This window comes from Dipodomys ordii, unplaced genomic scaffold (genome assembly GCF_000151885.1).
Source record: "Dipodomys ordii isolate 6190 unplaced genomic scaffold, Dord_2.0 Scaffold113, whole genome shotgun sequence".
NCBI lineage: Eukaryota > Metazoa > Chordata > Mammalia > Rodentia > Heteromyidae > Dipodomys > Dipodomys ordii.
In genome coordinates this window covers 3,448,939-3,465,495 of record NW_012267329.1, presented here as the reverse complement: position 1 = coordinate 3,465,495, position 16,557 = coordinate 3,448,939, and the positions used below count along the sequence as shown (strand labels likewise).

General features: G+C 40.0%; 1 protein-coding gene across 1 annotated transcript in view; it reads left to right on the top strand.

Annotated features, from left to right (window-relative positions):
• Ipo7 (importin 7) overlaps window positions 1-16,557 on the top strand; it is a 71,482-nt gene that overhangs the window by 21,984 nt on the left and 32,941 nt on the right. The window contains exons 3-6 of the mRNA XM_013028777.1: window positions 3,276-3,429; window positions 7,159-7,317; window positions 10,752-10,908; window positions 14,451-14,540. Of these exons, the coding sequence (XP_012884231.1) occupies window positions 3,276-3,429; window positions 7,159-7,317; window positions 10,752-10,908; window positions 14,451-14,540 (560 nt within the window). The remainder of the gene's footprint in view (window positions 1-3,275; window positions 3,430-7,158; window positions 7,318-10,751; window positions 10,909-14,450; window positions 14,541-16,557) is intronic.

Sequence of the window (16,557 nt, the reverse complement as noted above, 5' to 3'; positions counted from 1 at the left end):
AAAAAAAAAAAAAAGAGTTTCATAGACTTTCCTGCCTAGGCTGGCTTTGAACTGTAATCCTCAGATCTCAGCCTACTGAGTAGCCAGAATTATAGGCATGAGTCACCAGCACCCGCCTCAGGAAAGTACTTTTAAAACTTACTTCCAGTTATTCACCAAAAAGTTAAGTAGAGTTATGGCTCACCTGGTAGAATGCTAGTCTTGAGCAAAAAGCTCAGGGACAGTTCCAAGACAGCTCAAGCCCCAGGGCTGGTATGTGTAAGCGTGCACACATGAGCACACATACATGTGCACACCCAGTGTTTTTACAGAGTTTAGGAATTTTCCCTTTAGGTTTTATATATTTGAAATGTTTATCACCATATGGCTAATTAAAAAGTTTTTTTTAACATAATTAAGCTAGATTTGTTAAAATAATCATTGTTACTAACCTTATATTGTAAAGTATAATAAACATTTACCAATATCACTACTTTAAAAAAAAGTCTTTTTTAAAGTTACCTGGATTTTATCATGTCATTTGTGGAATTGGGAAAGATGGGGGAGAATGATGTAAAGGGTAACATTGATCAAGGTGCAACGTACTCATAATCTGACTTAAATTGAAATTTCGTTTTACAACTATGTAAAGTTACAAGAAAAAGTTGAAATTATTTATTTATTTGTTTGTTTGTTTATGCTATTATCAGGACTTGGGCTTTCTTGCTTATAGTTAGTACTCTACCACTTAAGCCATGCCTGCAGTTCATGTTTGCTGGTTAATTGGACATGGAGTCTCACAGAATTTTTCAGCCTAGGCTGGCTTGAAGCTTCACTCCTCTAGATCTCTACCTACTCTTTAGTAGGTAGGATTGTAAGTGTGAGCCACTGGTGCCTTATGGTAATCTCTAATATTTGAGCATAGAGCAAGGAAACTTCTCCATAAAACAACACAACTTTGAAATGTGATTGAAGGTTATAAATTATAAAACCTATGTATGGCATGATTTTTTTTTCTGTGGTAAACATTTTAAAATCATCTTTGTGTGATTAGTTATAAAAGCTATATTGTGGGCTGGGAAGGTGGCTTAGTGGTAGAGTGCTTGCCTTGCATGCATGAAGCCCTGGGTTTGATTCCTCAGCACCACATAAACAGAAAAAGCTGGAAGTGGCGCTGTGGCTCAAGCGGTAGAGCGCTGGCCTTGAGCTGAAGAGCTGAGGGACAGCGCCCAGGCCCAGAGTTCAGGTCCGTGACCCACCCCCCCAAAAAAAATAAAAGCTATATTGTTATATTTCTTTTTTTTTTCTGCCAGTAGTTTATTGAGATAAGAATCTCATGGACTTTCCTGCCCAGGCTGGCTTCTAGCCACAATCCTCAGATCACAGCCTCCTGAGTAGCTTTAGATCACAGGCATGAATCATTAGCTTCTGGCTGTCATATGATTTTTATTTATTTAGTGGTGCTAAGATTTGGACTCAAGGCTTCATGTTGCTAGACACTTTACTACTTAACTCATGCCTCTCCTACCACTTGGGTCATGCCTTTTTCCTATGGCTGTGTTTTTTTAAATTTTTATTCATATTTGGTTTTTGCCAGTCCTGGGTCTCAAACTAAGAGCCTGGGCACTGTCCCTTAGCTTCTTTTGTTCAAGGCTAGCACATTACTACTTGCCACAGTGCCACTTTTGGCTTTTTCTGTTTATGTGGTACTGAGGAATCCAACCTGCATGTTAGACCTTCCTAAGGCTATTTTTGAGATAGTATCTCACTTTTTTTCCTGGGCTGGGCTGACGATGGTCTTTTTTTCTTTCTGGTGCTAGTATTGGGGCTTGAACTCAGGGCCTACACAGCTGTTCCTTAGCTTTTTTGCTCCAGGCTGGTGCTCTTCCCTTTGAGCCACAACTTTCTTAGCCTCACTTTGAATTGTAATTTTTAGATCTCAGCCTCCGGAATAGCTAGAATTGCAGGCATGAGTCTCCTCACAGCCCTTTTATTTATGCCTCCTGCTGTAAGAAGAAGGATAATCACAAGCCACCATGCCCAGCTATTGGTTGAAATGGGGACTTGCTAACGTTTTGCCCCAGCTGGCCTAGTATCTGCTTTTTTAGTTGTTAGGGTTGTAGGAATGAGGCATTATACCCACATGGTTTTGGCTTTAGAAGCTTCATTTAGAAGACTTGCTAAAATTATTTTGTCCTGTATAAAACAATAAAAGTGTTTTAAAATAAATATGTAAGCAGAGTGCCAGTGGCTCATGCCTGTAATCCTCCTCAGGAGGCTGAGATCTGAGGATCACAGTTCAAAGCCAGCCGAGGCAGGAAAGTCTGAGAGAATTTTCTACAATAAACCACCAGAAAACCAGAAGTGGCAGGCTCAAGTGGTAGAGTGCTTGCCTTGAAGAGCTGAGGGACAGTGCCCAAGCCAAGAGTTCAGGCCCCATTATCGAAAGAAAACAAAACAAAAAAAACTTTACTGGGTGTTGGTGGCTCATGCTAATAATTTTAGCTACTCAAAAAAATGAGACTTGGCCTGGCCCTGGTGGCTCATGCCTGTAATCCTAGCTACTCAGGAAGCTGAGATCTGAGGATCGCAGTTCAAAGCCAGCCCAGGCAGGAGAGACCGTGAGACTCCTATCTCCAATAAACCACCAAAAAACCGGAAGTGGCGCTGTAGCTCAAGTGGTAGAGCGCTCTCCTTGAGCTGAAGAGCTGAGGGACAGTGCGCAGGCCCAGAGTTCAAGCCCCAGGACCAACTCTCCCCCCCACCCAAATAAAAAAAAAGAGAGACTTGGAAATTTAAAGCCAGTCCAGGCAGGAAAGTATGAGACTCCCAGTGGCTCACTCCTCCCAGTGGCTCACTCCTGTAATCCTCGCTACTCCAGAGGCTGAGATCTTCAAAGCCAGCTCGGGCAAGAAAAACCATAAAACTCTTATCTCCACCAGAAAACGGTAATTGACGCTGTGGTTCAAATGGTAGAGTGCTAGCCTCGAGCTGAAGAGATGAGGGACAGCGCCCAGGCCCACAGTTCAAGCCCGCGACAGACAAAGAAAGAAAAAAGAGAGACTCCCATTTCTAATATAACCAGTAAAAAAAATTAAACTGGCTGAAGTGGTAGAGTGCCAGCCTAGCAAATGAGTTGAACAATCTCAAGGCCCTGAGTTCAAACTCTAGCATCAGCAAAATAAAAAAAGTCTAATACAGTGACATGGAAGAAGTTGAAATATGGTTACTACTTACAAAGGATATTATGGAGCTTTCATTGTAAACACCTTTTGACAAACTTATCTATGTTTTAGGTGTTATCTATTTGAAAAATATGATAACACAGTATTGGCCTGATCGAGAATCAGCACCTGGGGATATAGCCCCTTATAGTATTCCAGAAGAAGATCGACATTGCATTCGAGAAAATATTGTAGAAGCCATTATTCACTCTCCTGAGCTCATCAGGTATGTATGTATGTATGTATATCTATCTGTCTGTCTTATTTAATGTGTACATGGTTGAGCAAAAATCGAAAGCAAGTAAAAAGGCTATGGTAGAAGGCACATAACATTAAAAGGTGGGGGGGCTTGGAAGTTGGCTCAGTGGTAGAGCGCTTGCTTTGCATGCCTGAGGCCCTGGGTTCCATTCCTCAGCACCACATAAGCAAAAAAAGAAAAAAGCCGGAAGTGGTGCTGTGGCTCAAGTGATAGGGCACTAGCCTTGAGCTGAAGAGCTGAGGGGCAGTGCTCAGGCCCAGAGTTCAGGCCCCACAACTGGTTAAAAAAAATTAATAAACATTAAAAGGGGGGAGGGCCAATGGGGTTGAGTATAGTTAGCAAATACTTTTATGATATATGAAAATAGAATGAAAAGTTTTGAAATTGTTTTAAGAAGGGACAATGAAGGAGAGGGTCAGTTTGATTTGACATTTTATGGCCATGTCACAGAGAATCCCCCCTTGTACAACTAATATGCTATGCTAATAAAATAGTTTTTAGGATAGGTATAGTGGCTTATCCCTGTAGTACTAGCTATTCAAGTGTGCTGAGATCTGAAGATCACTGCTCAAATCCAGGCCATGTAGAAAAGTCCCCTTGATACTCTTATCTCCAATTAACCATTCGTAAACCAGAAGTGGCACTCTGGCTCAAAGTGGTAGAGTGCTAGCCTTGAACAAGTGCTTAGGGACAAAACCCAGGCCCTGAGTTCAAGCCCTATAAGCGATAGAAAAACAAAAAAACAACAAAAAAAAAGTCTTCAAACGTTAACAGTGGTTCAAAGCAAGTATGATGTGTGTGTGTGTTGACCATAGTATTGGAAAGACTAATCTACTTATAGAGAAAGACATGAAACTGACTGAGTTAACCCCTGTGTACACTCAAAAGAATCTTAAGTTTGAGGCCATGCAGAAGGTACTTAGTAAGACTATATCAATTAAAAAAGAAAAGGCTGCCGGGGGCCAGTGGCTCATGCCTGTAATCCTAGCTACTCAGGAGGCTGAGATCTGAGGATGGTAGTTCAAAGCCAGCTTGGGCAGGAAAGTCTGTGCAACTTTTTTTTTTTTAATTATGAACATACCATACAGAGGGGTTACAATTACATGGGCAAGGTAATGAGTACATTTCTATCACTGAGCCACCTTCCCAGCCCCAATGAGTACATTTCTTATGTGAAACTCTATCTCCAATAAACCACCAGAAAACCGGAAGTCGTGCTGTAGCTCAAGTGGTAGAGTGCTAGCCTTTAGCTGAAGAACTGAGGGACAGCGCTCAGGCCCAGAGTTCAAGCCCCAAGACCAACCCAAAAAAAAAAGGCTAATAGGCTTATACCTATAATTCTAGCTACTTGAGGCTTTGAAATCTAATATCTAGGTTCAAAGGCAGTCCAGGCAGGAAAGTTGATGGGACATTTATGTCCAATTAACTACCAAAAGCCATTAGATCTGTGGCTTAAGTGGTAGAGCTTTAACCTTAATTGAAAAAGCTAAGGGACAGTGCCCAGACCCTGAATTCAAGCCCCAGTAACAACGTGTGTATGCACATACCCCAAAAAACTAAAACTATAGGGCACTTTCTCAAGTATAGGGCACTTCCAGCTCAACCCTGAACAAAGATTTGGGGCACAATAATAGACATTATGTTTAATGACTGAAAAACAGATTTACTAGTTCTCACAAGCATTTGTTTATTATATGTATAGATTTTTTTTTCCAGGAAAACTTAAGCCAACAGATACCAATATAGGGGAATGCCCTTTTGATTTATTGCCTTACTGTTTTTCCCATTTACAAAATAAGAACTTGGGTCTGGGAATATGTCTTAGTGGTAGATTGCTTGCCTAGAATGTGTGAAGCCCTGGGTTTGATTCCTTGGTACCATATAAACAGAAAAGTTGTAAGTGGTGCTATGGCTCATGTAGTCACTGCTAGCCTGGAGTTGATAAAGCTCAGGGACAGTGCTCAGGTCTTTAGTTCAAGCCCCAGGACTGGCAAGAAATAAAAAAAAAATAAAACTAAGAGCTTAAACAATGTAATGTAAACTAGTAGAACATGTTGTGATCATATGGGTGAGAATTTTTAAGAAGACAACCAAAAAAACTAGATTTAAGCTTGTTGTTGAGCTTCTTTAATCCTAGTACTGGGAAGGCAGAAGGATTACTAGTTTGAGGGTAGCGTGGGTCATGTGGCAGTTCATAGCTTCCCTGGACAATATATTGTGACTGTTTTAAAAAGCCAATGCCTAGGTGCAGTTTCATAACCAAGCATTTGCCTAGCCTGTCCCAGGCTCTGCATTGCTCAAAAAATAGAAACAAAACTACTGAATGCTATATCCTTTTTGTTTTATAGGCTTTTGATATTATAAATTCCTGTGTCCTGCCCTATCTATATTTTGCTATTTGTGTACCATCCCAACCCCATGCTCAGGATTGAATCTTGGGCCTGCTCATTCTAGGGATATAATTATTTCTGTACTTCATTCCTAGTCGTGAATACTCCTTACATGTATAGGATTGTGTGTGAGTGTAGTTATTAATGGGATTAGTTGGTTTTCTCAATGAAATTGATTTGTCTCAGCAAGAGAAAGAACACCTGCATTTATAATATTTATGTGTTTCTTTTTTTTTGTCGGTCATGGGGCTTGAACTCTGGGCCTGGGCGCTGTCCCTCAGCTCAAGGCAAGTGCTCTACCACTTGAGCTACAGCTCCACTTCTGGTTTTCTGGAGATAGGAGTCTCATGGTCTCTCCTGCCCGGGCTGGCTTTGAACCGCAATCCTCAGATCTCAGCCTCCTGAGTAGCTAGGATTACAGCGCCCAGCTTTATGTGTTTCTTTTCTATAGAAAGAGGTTATCCTAGCTGGGCGCTGGTGGCTCACGCCTGTAATCCTAGCTACTCAGGAGGCTGAGAACTGAGGATCATGGTTCAAAGCCAGCACAGGCAGGAAAATGAGTGAGACTTCAGTAAACCACCAGAAAACTGGCAGTGGCACTGTGGCTCAAGTGGTAGAGCACTTGAGCTGAAGAGCTGAGGGACAGTGCCCACGTCCAAAGTTCAAGCCAACAAAAACAAACAGAAAGAGGTCATCCTAGACTATGTGGTAGCTTTTGCTGAATGAGTTTTTTTCCCTTTTTATTTTGGTTCCTTTTCTAGGTAGGGTCTAGGTTTGTTCCTTGGCTAGCCTGGCCTGCCAACTTCCTACTTGTTCTTTCCCTTGGAGATGACAAAAATGTGCCTCTGTGCCTATTGGTGAGATATAGTCTCAACCAATGTCTTTTTGTTTGAACTTTCCTCAAAGCTTGATCTCCTCATACCTGCCTTCCAAATATCTAGGATTATATGTTTGAGCCATCATACTCATCAAATTATATGTATCTTATATTCACCCACATATCAGCTGGATTTTTTTGGGGGGTACTGGCCCTGAAGCTTGAACCCCAGTCCTGGGTGTGGTACAAGTTTTTGTGCTCAAGGTTAACACTCTTGCCACTTAAGCCACAGCTCTGCTTTTTTGGTGCTTAATTGGAGATTAAACTTTAAAAATTTCTTGCCTGTGCTGTCTTCGAACCATGAGTCTCAGATCTCAGCTGCTGAGTAGCTAAGATTACAGGTATGAGCTATTGTGCCTGACACTACATTTTAGCAGCATTTTGTCTAGATAATCTTTCTTCTTCCTTACTGTTTATTTTGTCTTTCAGGGTACAGCTTACTACTTGCATTCATCACATCATCAAACATGACTATCCAAGCCGCTGGACTGCCATTGTAGACAAGATTGGCTTTTATCTTCAGTCTGACAACAGTGCTTGTTGGCTAGGAATTCTTCTTTGCCTTTATCAGCTTGTAAAAAATTATGAGTAAGTGTTTCCCATTTCCTATGGAATTTTGGGAAGTAAGAAGAGTTGGAAAGATTGAAAGCTAATTTGGACATATAAAATTAATTTTGGCACTGTTAAGAAAATTAGTGAACTGTACTGTTAATTTGAATTTTATATTTTCTTTTTAGAAGTAGGATGTCTTACTCTAATTCTGAAATGACACTGCTTATGTCCCCTCCCCCAAACATTATCTCTTTTTCCCCATTCAAAAATCTAAGGTTGTGATTCTCAATAGGTGCTGATAGAAGTCCTTTAGATACTTTTATTTATTGTATGTTGGAGTACTTTGAACATTAGAGCTCTTTATTACTTGTCTTTTTGTGAATTTTTGCCTTAATTTGTGTTTTTGGTAAACTTTAAGAACCTCTAAGAAAAATAAATTAGAATTTCATGTGCTAATTTATCAGTTATTTTTGAGATTCATACTCAACCTATTTCATTTTTTGCATATTTTAGCAAGTTATAGCTCATGTAAGTAAATTGTATTAGAATGATTTTAGAGGAAGAGATCATTTTAGATCTGGATTTAGGGATCATTATAGAAGAAAACATTGGGAATTGAGGTAATAGAGTGGTAAGCTCAATGATGAAGGTGTTTTCCTTAAAGCATGAAAATGACGAAAATTGGTAGGTACTTAGAAGTTTGTGGGAAAAATAAGCAAGGGAAGAAGACTTAATATTACAATGATGACTTCAACTTCTAACAGCTAGACAAATCCCATTGTGTGCTCTCTAATTCTGGGATTTGTGGTTAGCCTCAATACCCTTTGTGGGTCCCATTTCGAAATAGCCGATGAACTGCTGCTGCTCTGAGCAGGCAAAAATACATCATTTACAGCATTGGTACTGGTGTTTTCTTGTGTTCCCACCAGCTACCCATCTTCCTGCTAAGGAATGTTCCAGCTGTTGCTCCAACCTCTGTCAGAGTCCCAGTTGTAGTTCTGGTAAGTGAGTGACTAAAACCAGAGAGAATAACAATAAGCTGTCAGTGTCACTAAAGAGGTTCAAATCTCTCCTGTTTTATAATCTTACCAGGAGAGAGTGTGATAGGGCTTTTTAAATAGATACAGGAGCCTAATACAATATTGGACTTCCAGTTTATTATAAGCCAGTGTTGGTGGAGCACAAGGTATTTAATATAAGGGACCTATGTGGACTGAAGCAGTTTCAGAAAATAAAAATTGGAGTTTGATGGCTTTTAGAAATAGAGATCCTCAGGAATTACTTATGTACAGAAGGAACATTTGAAGAAGAAGGTATGTCACACCACATTGAGTAATGTGAGCAAAGAAAGCAAAGTACAGAGGTGGAAATAAGACTGTTACCTGGATGATAAGGAGATCACTTCTATGCAAACACATAGAGGAATGATTTGAATGAAAATAGTAAGAAAATTGGATATTACTATAGATACTGAGGAAGTATCAGTAGATTGTTTTTTAACCTAAAAGTGATGGACTAGTTGAAGAAATTTCTATGAAGTTTGGCCTTGTGGAAGTAGAACTACATTAATTTCTTTGTGTATGTGTGTCAGTACTGGGATTTGAACTCATGACTTTACTTTCTTGCTTGATTCCACCCCCCCATCAAAGATAGCAATCTATCATTTTAGCCATACATCTATTTCCTGTATTAATTTTTTAAAAGATGTATGTGAGATACAATTTCTTAAAATAATGAAATATTGGAAATGATTTGTCAGTTTGTGTTACTAGCCTTATTAGTCATCGTTAGTATGAACATTTCCTATTCTTTCCTCTTGAGAATTTATTTTGTTTCTTATTTCACTCAGAAGAAAAAAAATCCAGATTTTAAAGTGAATCTTTACCTATTAAAAATGTACTCAGAGCTGGTTGCCAGTGGCTCAAGCCTGTAGCTATTTAGGAGGCTGAGAGCTGAGGATAGCAATTCAAAGCCAGCCTGGGCAGGAAAGTCCATGAGACTCTTACCTCCAATTAACTATCAGAAAACCTAAAGTGGTTCTGTGGCTCAAGAGGTAGAGCATTCACCTTGAGCTGAAGAGCTGAGTGAAAGTGCCCAAAACCAGGCCCAGAGTTCAAGCCCCATGCGCTGCCCCCCCACCCAAAAAAAAAAAAAGGACTCAGAAGCTAGGCTCATGTCTGTGATCCTAGCTAATCAGGAGATGGAGATCTGAGGATTGTGGTTTGAAGCCAATCTGGGTAAAAAAGTCCCTGTGAGACTCTCATTTCCAGTTAACTACTCAAAAACCAGAAGTGGTACTGTGACTCAAGTAGTAGAGCGCTAACTTTGAACACAAAGAGGCTCATGGACAGCATTCAAGTCCTACAACTGACCCCCCCCCAAAAACAAAAAAAAAGAAAGAAAAAGGAAGAAAGAAAAAGTACTCAGGTACTCAATTTTTGAGTAAAAAAGTTTTTTAGGATACCAATGAGAACTCATAACTTGCTATGAGAACTAATTTAAAGCAATTTAAATCACCTATTCCAAAAAGACAAGTGATAGCTATTATAATCATGATTTCTACAACAAGTAATCTGTATTTACAAATTGATTGTGCCTGTTGATTCCTTAATATGGAAGCTGTTACTTTGTTTCTACAGTTGTAACTTAAAAATCCAGTTATTTCCTTCCTTTTTAAATAATACAATAGACCATAATAATACTGTTAAAATGATAATAAGTAGGGTGTATACAGAAATAATTTCAATTACATATGCACTTTTTCATATATAACTTTTGGAACAGTGTAATTCAAATAAGGAATTTTTCTGATTTTAGGAAGGTAATACTCATAAAATGTTGTGTCCTATTCTGTAGCAGTATCCAATAGTTGAACATATTATATTTCTGAAACAGGTGATTATTGACTTCCAAATAGGGTAAATGAAGATATTTTAAAACATGTTGTTCATGTTTTATTGCCAGGTGAGTTATAGTATGTCTGGTTTGTGATGCTTTTAGTCATAAAATAGTTGGTGTCTGAATAAGGATGGTAATGTAGAATTAATTTTATTTATTCATTAGCATTGCTGTTTAAAAGCCAGACCATTGTACCTCCATATTTGCATAAGTATTCACAATTAGACTATGTACTGAATTGATCAGAGGAAAGAACCTAGATCCCAACTGCCAAGGTTTATACCTAGATGTGTAACTGGGAAAGATAGTTCTGCTGTTTCTCAGTTTCTTCAGCTGTAAACATGAGAATACTAATGGGGGCCATGCACATCATTGACCTTCTAGTAAATGTTGAGTAAATACATGATAATTCTGTTATTTAGGGCTTTTATTGGAGTTGCGTTTGTGGTTTTGTTCTAAAATATTCTTATTTTTTTTCTAAACTTGTTAGAAAGTACATTTGTATATAAAAGCAGGTACATATAAGCTGTAAAGTAAATTCTTACAGAATTAGTTTGTATTCCTATCCATAGGTACAAGAAACCAGAGGAAAGGAGTCCACTGGTGGCAGCAATGCAGCATTTCCTGCCAGTTCTGAAGGATCGTTTTATTCAGCTTCTTCCTGATCAGTCAGATCAGTCTGTCCTCATCCAGAAACAAATATTCAAGATCTTCTATGCTCTTGTTCAGGTATTTTTTATCTTACAAAGCAGTTTAGAGTCTGCTGGTAATTTACCATATCAAAAATTAAGAATTTCAGCATCTGAAATATAATAATTACATTTGGAGATCTAGATTAACTAGATGATTTGCTAGAAAAATGTAAGGTGGGCTGGGAATGTGGCTTAGTGGAAGAGTGCTTGCCTAACATGCATGAAACCCTGGGTACTATGCCTCAGTACCACATAAACAGAAAAAGCTGGAAGTAGCACTATGGCTCAAGTGGTAGATTGCTAGCCTTGAGCAAAAGAAGCTCAGGGACAGTGCCCATGCCCTGAGTTCAACCCACAGGACTGGCAAAGAAAGAAAAGAAAAAAAAGTTAAAAGGGAGGTTGGAAAAAAAATTACAAATCTAAACAAGCATATTTGCCCAATAAAAAATTGCAAGTTCAGCCGGGCACCGGTGGCTCACACCTGTAATCCTAGCTACTCAGGCTGAGATCTGAGGATCATGGTTCAAAGCCAGCCAGGGAGGAAAGTCTATGCAAGGCTTCTTCAGCTAACCATCACAATCAGAAATTGATCTGTGGCTCAAGTGGTAGATGGGTAGCCTTGAGGAAAAAAATGCTAGGGATGTTGGGTGCTGGTGACTCAGGCATTAATCCTAGCTACTCAGGAGGCTGAGATCTGAGGATCCAGGTTCAAAGCTGGCTCTGGCAGGAAAGTCCGTGAAACTCTTATCTCCAATAAACCACCAGAAAACTGGAAGTGGCATTGTGGCTCACTTGGTAGAGCTCTAGCCTGTAGCTGAAGAGCTGAGGGACAGTGCTCAGGCCCAGAGTTCAAGCCCCACGACTGACCAAAAAATAAAGTAAAATAAAAAATGTTAGGGATAGTCAATCTCCTGGGGCTAAGAACCTGGTGTCAGGACAAGTTTAAAAAAATCATCCAGAGCCTGCCTGGTGGCTCACGCCTATAATCCTAGCTACTCAGGAGGCTGAGATCTGAGGATTGCAGTTTAAAGCCAGTCTGAGCAGAAAAAGTCCAGGAGACTATTATCTCCAATTAAAAAAGAAAATTACTGCTGGGCGCTGGTGGCTTATGCCTGTAATCCTAGCTACTCAGGAGGCTGAGATCTGAGGGTCGCGGTTCAAAGCCAGCCCGGACAGGAGAGACCTTGAGACTCCTATCTCCAATAAACCACCAGAAAACCGGAAGTGGCGCTGTAGCTCAAGTGGTAGAGCGCTTGCCTTGAGCTGAAGAGCTGAGGGACAGTGCCCAGGCCCAGAGTTCAAGCCCCACGACTGACAAAAGAACAAAAAAAGAAAATTACTCAGAAAACCGGAAGTGGTGCTGTGGCTCAAGTGGTAGAGTGCTGGCCTTGAGCAAAAGAAGCTCTGGGACAGTGCTCAGTCTCTGAGCTGAGCCCTAGGACTGGCCAAAAATAAAAGAAAATCCAGCATAACAAAGTTGTTTTTTTCCTTTGTTTTTTGAGATTGGGATTTGATTTGTTAAGTAAACTGTTTCTTCTTTTTTCTGTCGGTCATGGGGCCTGAACTCTGGGCTTGGGCGCTGTCCCTTAGCTCTTCAGCTCTAGACTAGCACTCTACCATTTGTGTCAAAACACCACTTCCAGCTTTTTCTGCTTATGTGGTGCTAAGGAATCGAACCCACGGCCTTACGTATGCAAGGCAAGCACTCTGCCACTGAGTCACTTTCCCAGCCTCAAGTAAACTCTTCTTGAAACCCAGAGGCTCAGGACATTTTTTTGCACTAGCCTCCCATATAGCTGGAGCCACATGTAGCTAAACTTAGTACAATTTTCTTATATTTATCTTTTTTTTTTTGGTTGGTCATGGAGCTTGAACTTGGCCTGGGTGCTGTCCCTTAGCTCTTCAGCTCAAGGGAAGCGCTCTACCACTCAAGCCACAGCTCTACTTCACACTTTTTCTGTTTATGTGGTGCTGAAGAGTCGAACCCATGACCTCATGCATGCGAGGCAAGCACTCTACCACTGAGCCACCTTCCCAGCCCTGAAAATAATTTTGATAATTATAGGTTTAATCATTTCTGTGTAGTCTAACTCAGTATATCCCTCCCAAATAAAATAAAAATAAAAAATGTTGAATCTGTATTCTTAGTAGGATTGAGCTTAGAACCGATTTCCCCCCCCTCCCCCCCCCCCCCCTTTTTTTTTTGCCAGTCCTGGGGCTTGGACTCAGTTCCTGGACACTGTCCCTGAGCTTCTTTTTGTTCAAAGCTAGCACTGTACCACTTGAGCCATAGTTCCACTTTTTGGCCTTTTTTTTTGTTTATGTGGTATTGAGGAAGTAAACCCAGGGCTTCATGCATGGTAGGCAAGTACTCAACCATAAGCCACATTGCAACCAAGAACAGATTTTTCTCATCAGGTTCAGATACTGTGATTTTTATTTTATACCTTTTAACTACACAGCATTATTATTATTTTTTGGGGGGGGTCTGGTCGTGGGGCCTGAACTCTGGACCTGGGCCCTGTCCCTCAGCTCTTCAGCTCAGGGCTAGAACTGTACCACTTGAACCACAGCACCACTTTCGGCTTTTTTCTTTTTGCTCATGTGGTGCTGAGGAATCAAACCCAGGGCCTCAGGCATGCAAGGCAAGCGCTCTACCACTGAGCCACCTTCCCAGCCCCTGAAGGAAAAATTTAATTAAAGTTTTAGTGTAGCTTAGTGGCTTACTTCTGTAATCCTTGCAGTAGGACAGCAGTTCAAAGCCAGCCCTGGAAGAAAAGTCCGTGAAAGTCTTACCTTCAGCAAACTAGTCAAAAAGCTGGAAGTGGTTCAAGTGGTAACCTTGAGTAAAAGAAGCTCAGGGCCTCACCCAGGTCCTGAATTCAAGCCCCAGGACTGGCACCAAAAAATAAAAAGGATAAAATTTCTTAATTTGATATAGAGTATTAACAAAAATCTTTGATAAGTATAACCCCTTAGGGTGAAAATGAGATAATAATCTCCAGTAAATTGAGAGCAAAAATGCCTTTGCTTTTTTGGTTGGTTGTGGGCTTGAACTCTGGGTCTGTGCGCTGTGCCTCAGCTCTTCAGCTCAAGGTTAGCTCTTTACCACTTGAGCCACAGTGCTACTTCCGATTTTCTGGTGGTTTATTGGAGATGAGTCTCACATACAGCTAGGCGCCAGGGTGGCTCATGCCTGTAATTCTACCTGGACAGGAAAGTCCATGAGACTCTTATCGCCAATAAACTAGCAGAAAACTTGAAGTGGAACTTTGGCTCAAGTGATAGAGGGTCCAGGCCCAGAGTTTAAGCCCAACCAACAGCAAAAAAATAAATAAATAAATATTATAGACTTTCCTGCAGGGGCTGGCCTTGAACCTCAATCCTTTGATCTCAGCCTCCTGAGTAGCTAGGATTACAGGTGTGTGCCACCAGTGCCCAGATGCCGTGTTTTTTACTACTGTTAAGTACTCTAGACAATTAACACAACAAAATTTGCTGTATACTAATGTAGAAATGTAAGTTAACTGAAATTCTTTAGTAGTGATTTTAAACAGTAACTTTTTTTTTTTTATTTAGTATACGCTACCACTGGAACTGATAAATCAACAGAATCTGACAGAATGGGTAGAAATTTTGAAGACTGTTGTGAATAGGGATGTACCTAATGTAAGTTTCTGCATGTTTTCTGATAAAATAAGAATAATAATCATCTTCAGTTTTTAATCATTAAAAAAAATTACTATTTTTACTAGCATTTACTAATAGTGTAAGGGGGGTAGTTGTGACTGGTATACATTCCATTTGGTATGCAAAGTGACTCACTATCTCTAATCCCTTTCCTACCTTGATTATATTTCAGCAGTTTCATTGTTCTATTTTCATATATGCATATAAAGTGCTTTTACCATATTTTTCCTCTCTGTTGACCCTCACTTCCACTGGTACTTGCTTTCATCCATAACCTGTTTTATTTTCTTATGAGTAATTTATTTTTCTAGAAAATATTGTAGGAAATAATATTTTTCCTTGGTAATTCACATATGCTTATACTAAGTTGAAAATTTTGAGGAATGATTTCATATTAGAAGTTAACTACTTGTGCATATTTGCTTATCTCAAGATAATTCTGTTTTGTTTTCTTGGTTTTCCTTTTCCTTTTCCTTTTCCTTTTTTTTTTTTTGTCAGTTGTGAGACCTGATCTCTGGGCCTGGGCGCTGTCCCTCAGCTCTTCAACTGTAGACTAGCGCTCTACCACTTGACCCTCAGTCCCACTTCCGGCTTTTTCTGCTTATGTGGTGCTGAGGAATCGAACCCAGGGCCTTATGCATGCAAGGCAAGCAGTCTACCACTGAGCCACCTTCCCAGCCCTCTTGTTTTTTTTTTTTTTGTTGTTTGTTTTTTGTCCTGGGGCTTGAACCACTTCCAGTTTTCTGGTGGTTTAGTGGAGATAAGAGTCTCACAGACTTTCTTGCCCAGTCTGGCTTTGAACCATGATGCTCAGATCTCAGTCTCCTGAATAGCTAGGTTTACAGGCATGAGCTGCCAGTGCCCAGCTGTTTCTTTTAAAGGATATAATTCAGTGGCTTTTAGTACATTCAGGGTTTTGCAGTTGTGTTGCTTCTAACAATCACAATTTTTAATGTTTTCTATAGAGGTATAGATTATTTTATAAGATATTATTCTAGTATTTGTTTAAGTGCTTGAACATACTAATTAAATTCTCAAAAGTCCTTTTGTTTTTTCTTTTTGTTGTTGTTGTTGTTTGTTTGTTTGTTTTTTGGGTCCGATCATGGGGCCTAAACTCTGGGCCTGGGCACTGTCCCTCAGCTCTTCAGCTCAAGGCTAGCATTCTACCACTTGAGCCACAGCGCCACTTCTGGCTTTTTTCTTTTTGCTTATGTGGTGCTGAGGAATCAAACCCAGGACCTCAGGCATGCAAGGCAAGGGCTCTACCACTGAGCCACCTTCCCAGCCCATCCTTCTATTTTTTAACATTGTATTTTTGAAGATTGTAACTTATTCAGAGTGGTTTCATCTATTTTGATGAGACAAAAATCTTGTTTCTTCTTCTTTTTTTTTTTTAGTGCTAGAGCTAGAACCCAGGGCCTATACATGTTAAGAACAAACTCTACCACTGTGGTATATTCCTAGCTTTATTTAAAAATTTGCTCTAAGAAAATTTAAATAATCTAAAGTACTTAGAATATTTCTTCCACATCATTGATTCATGCTAATTTGGCACCAGGTTTTTATGTATACATTAAAATGAAATACAAGTTTTTTAAAGTCTGGGCTGGGAAGTTGGCTCAGTGGTAGAGCGCTTGCCTTGCATGCTTGAGGCCCTGGGTTCGATTCCTCAGCACCACGTAAACAAAAAGAAAAAAGCCGGAAGTGGTGCTGTGGCTCAAGTGGTAGAGCGCTAGCCTTGAGCTGAAGAGCTGAGGGACAGGGCCCAGGCCCAGAGTTCAGGCCCCACAACCAGACCAAAAAAAATAAATAAAAAACAAAGTCTTGTATACATATTCTGTACTTGTTACAGTATAATTTATATTCAGTAGCAGATTATAAAAGTTTAATGGCTTACTATAATGCATTTAGTATCACACTATGTAAACACTATCCCAGAATATTTATTCATGACTGGCTCTAATCCTCTGAGTCATTGTTCTCAACGTCTTTTTTT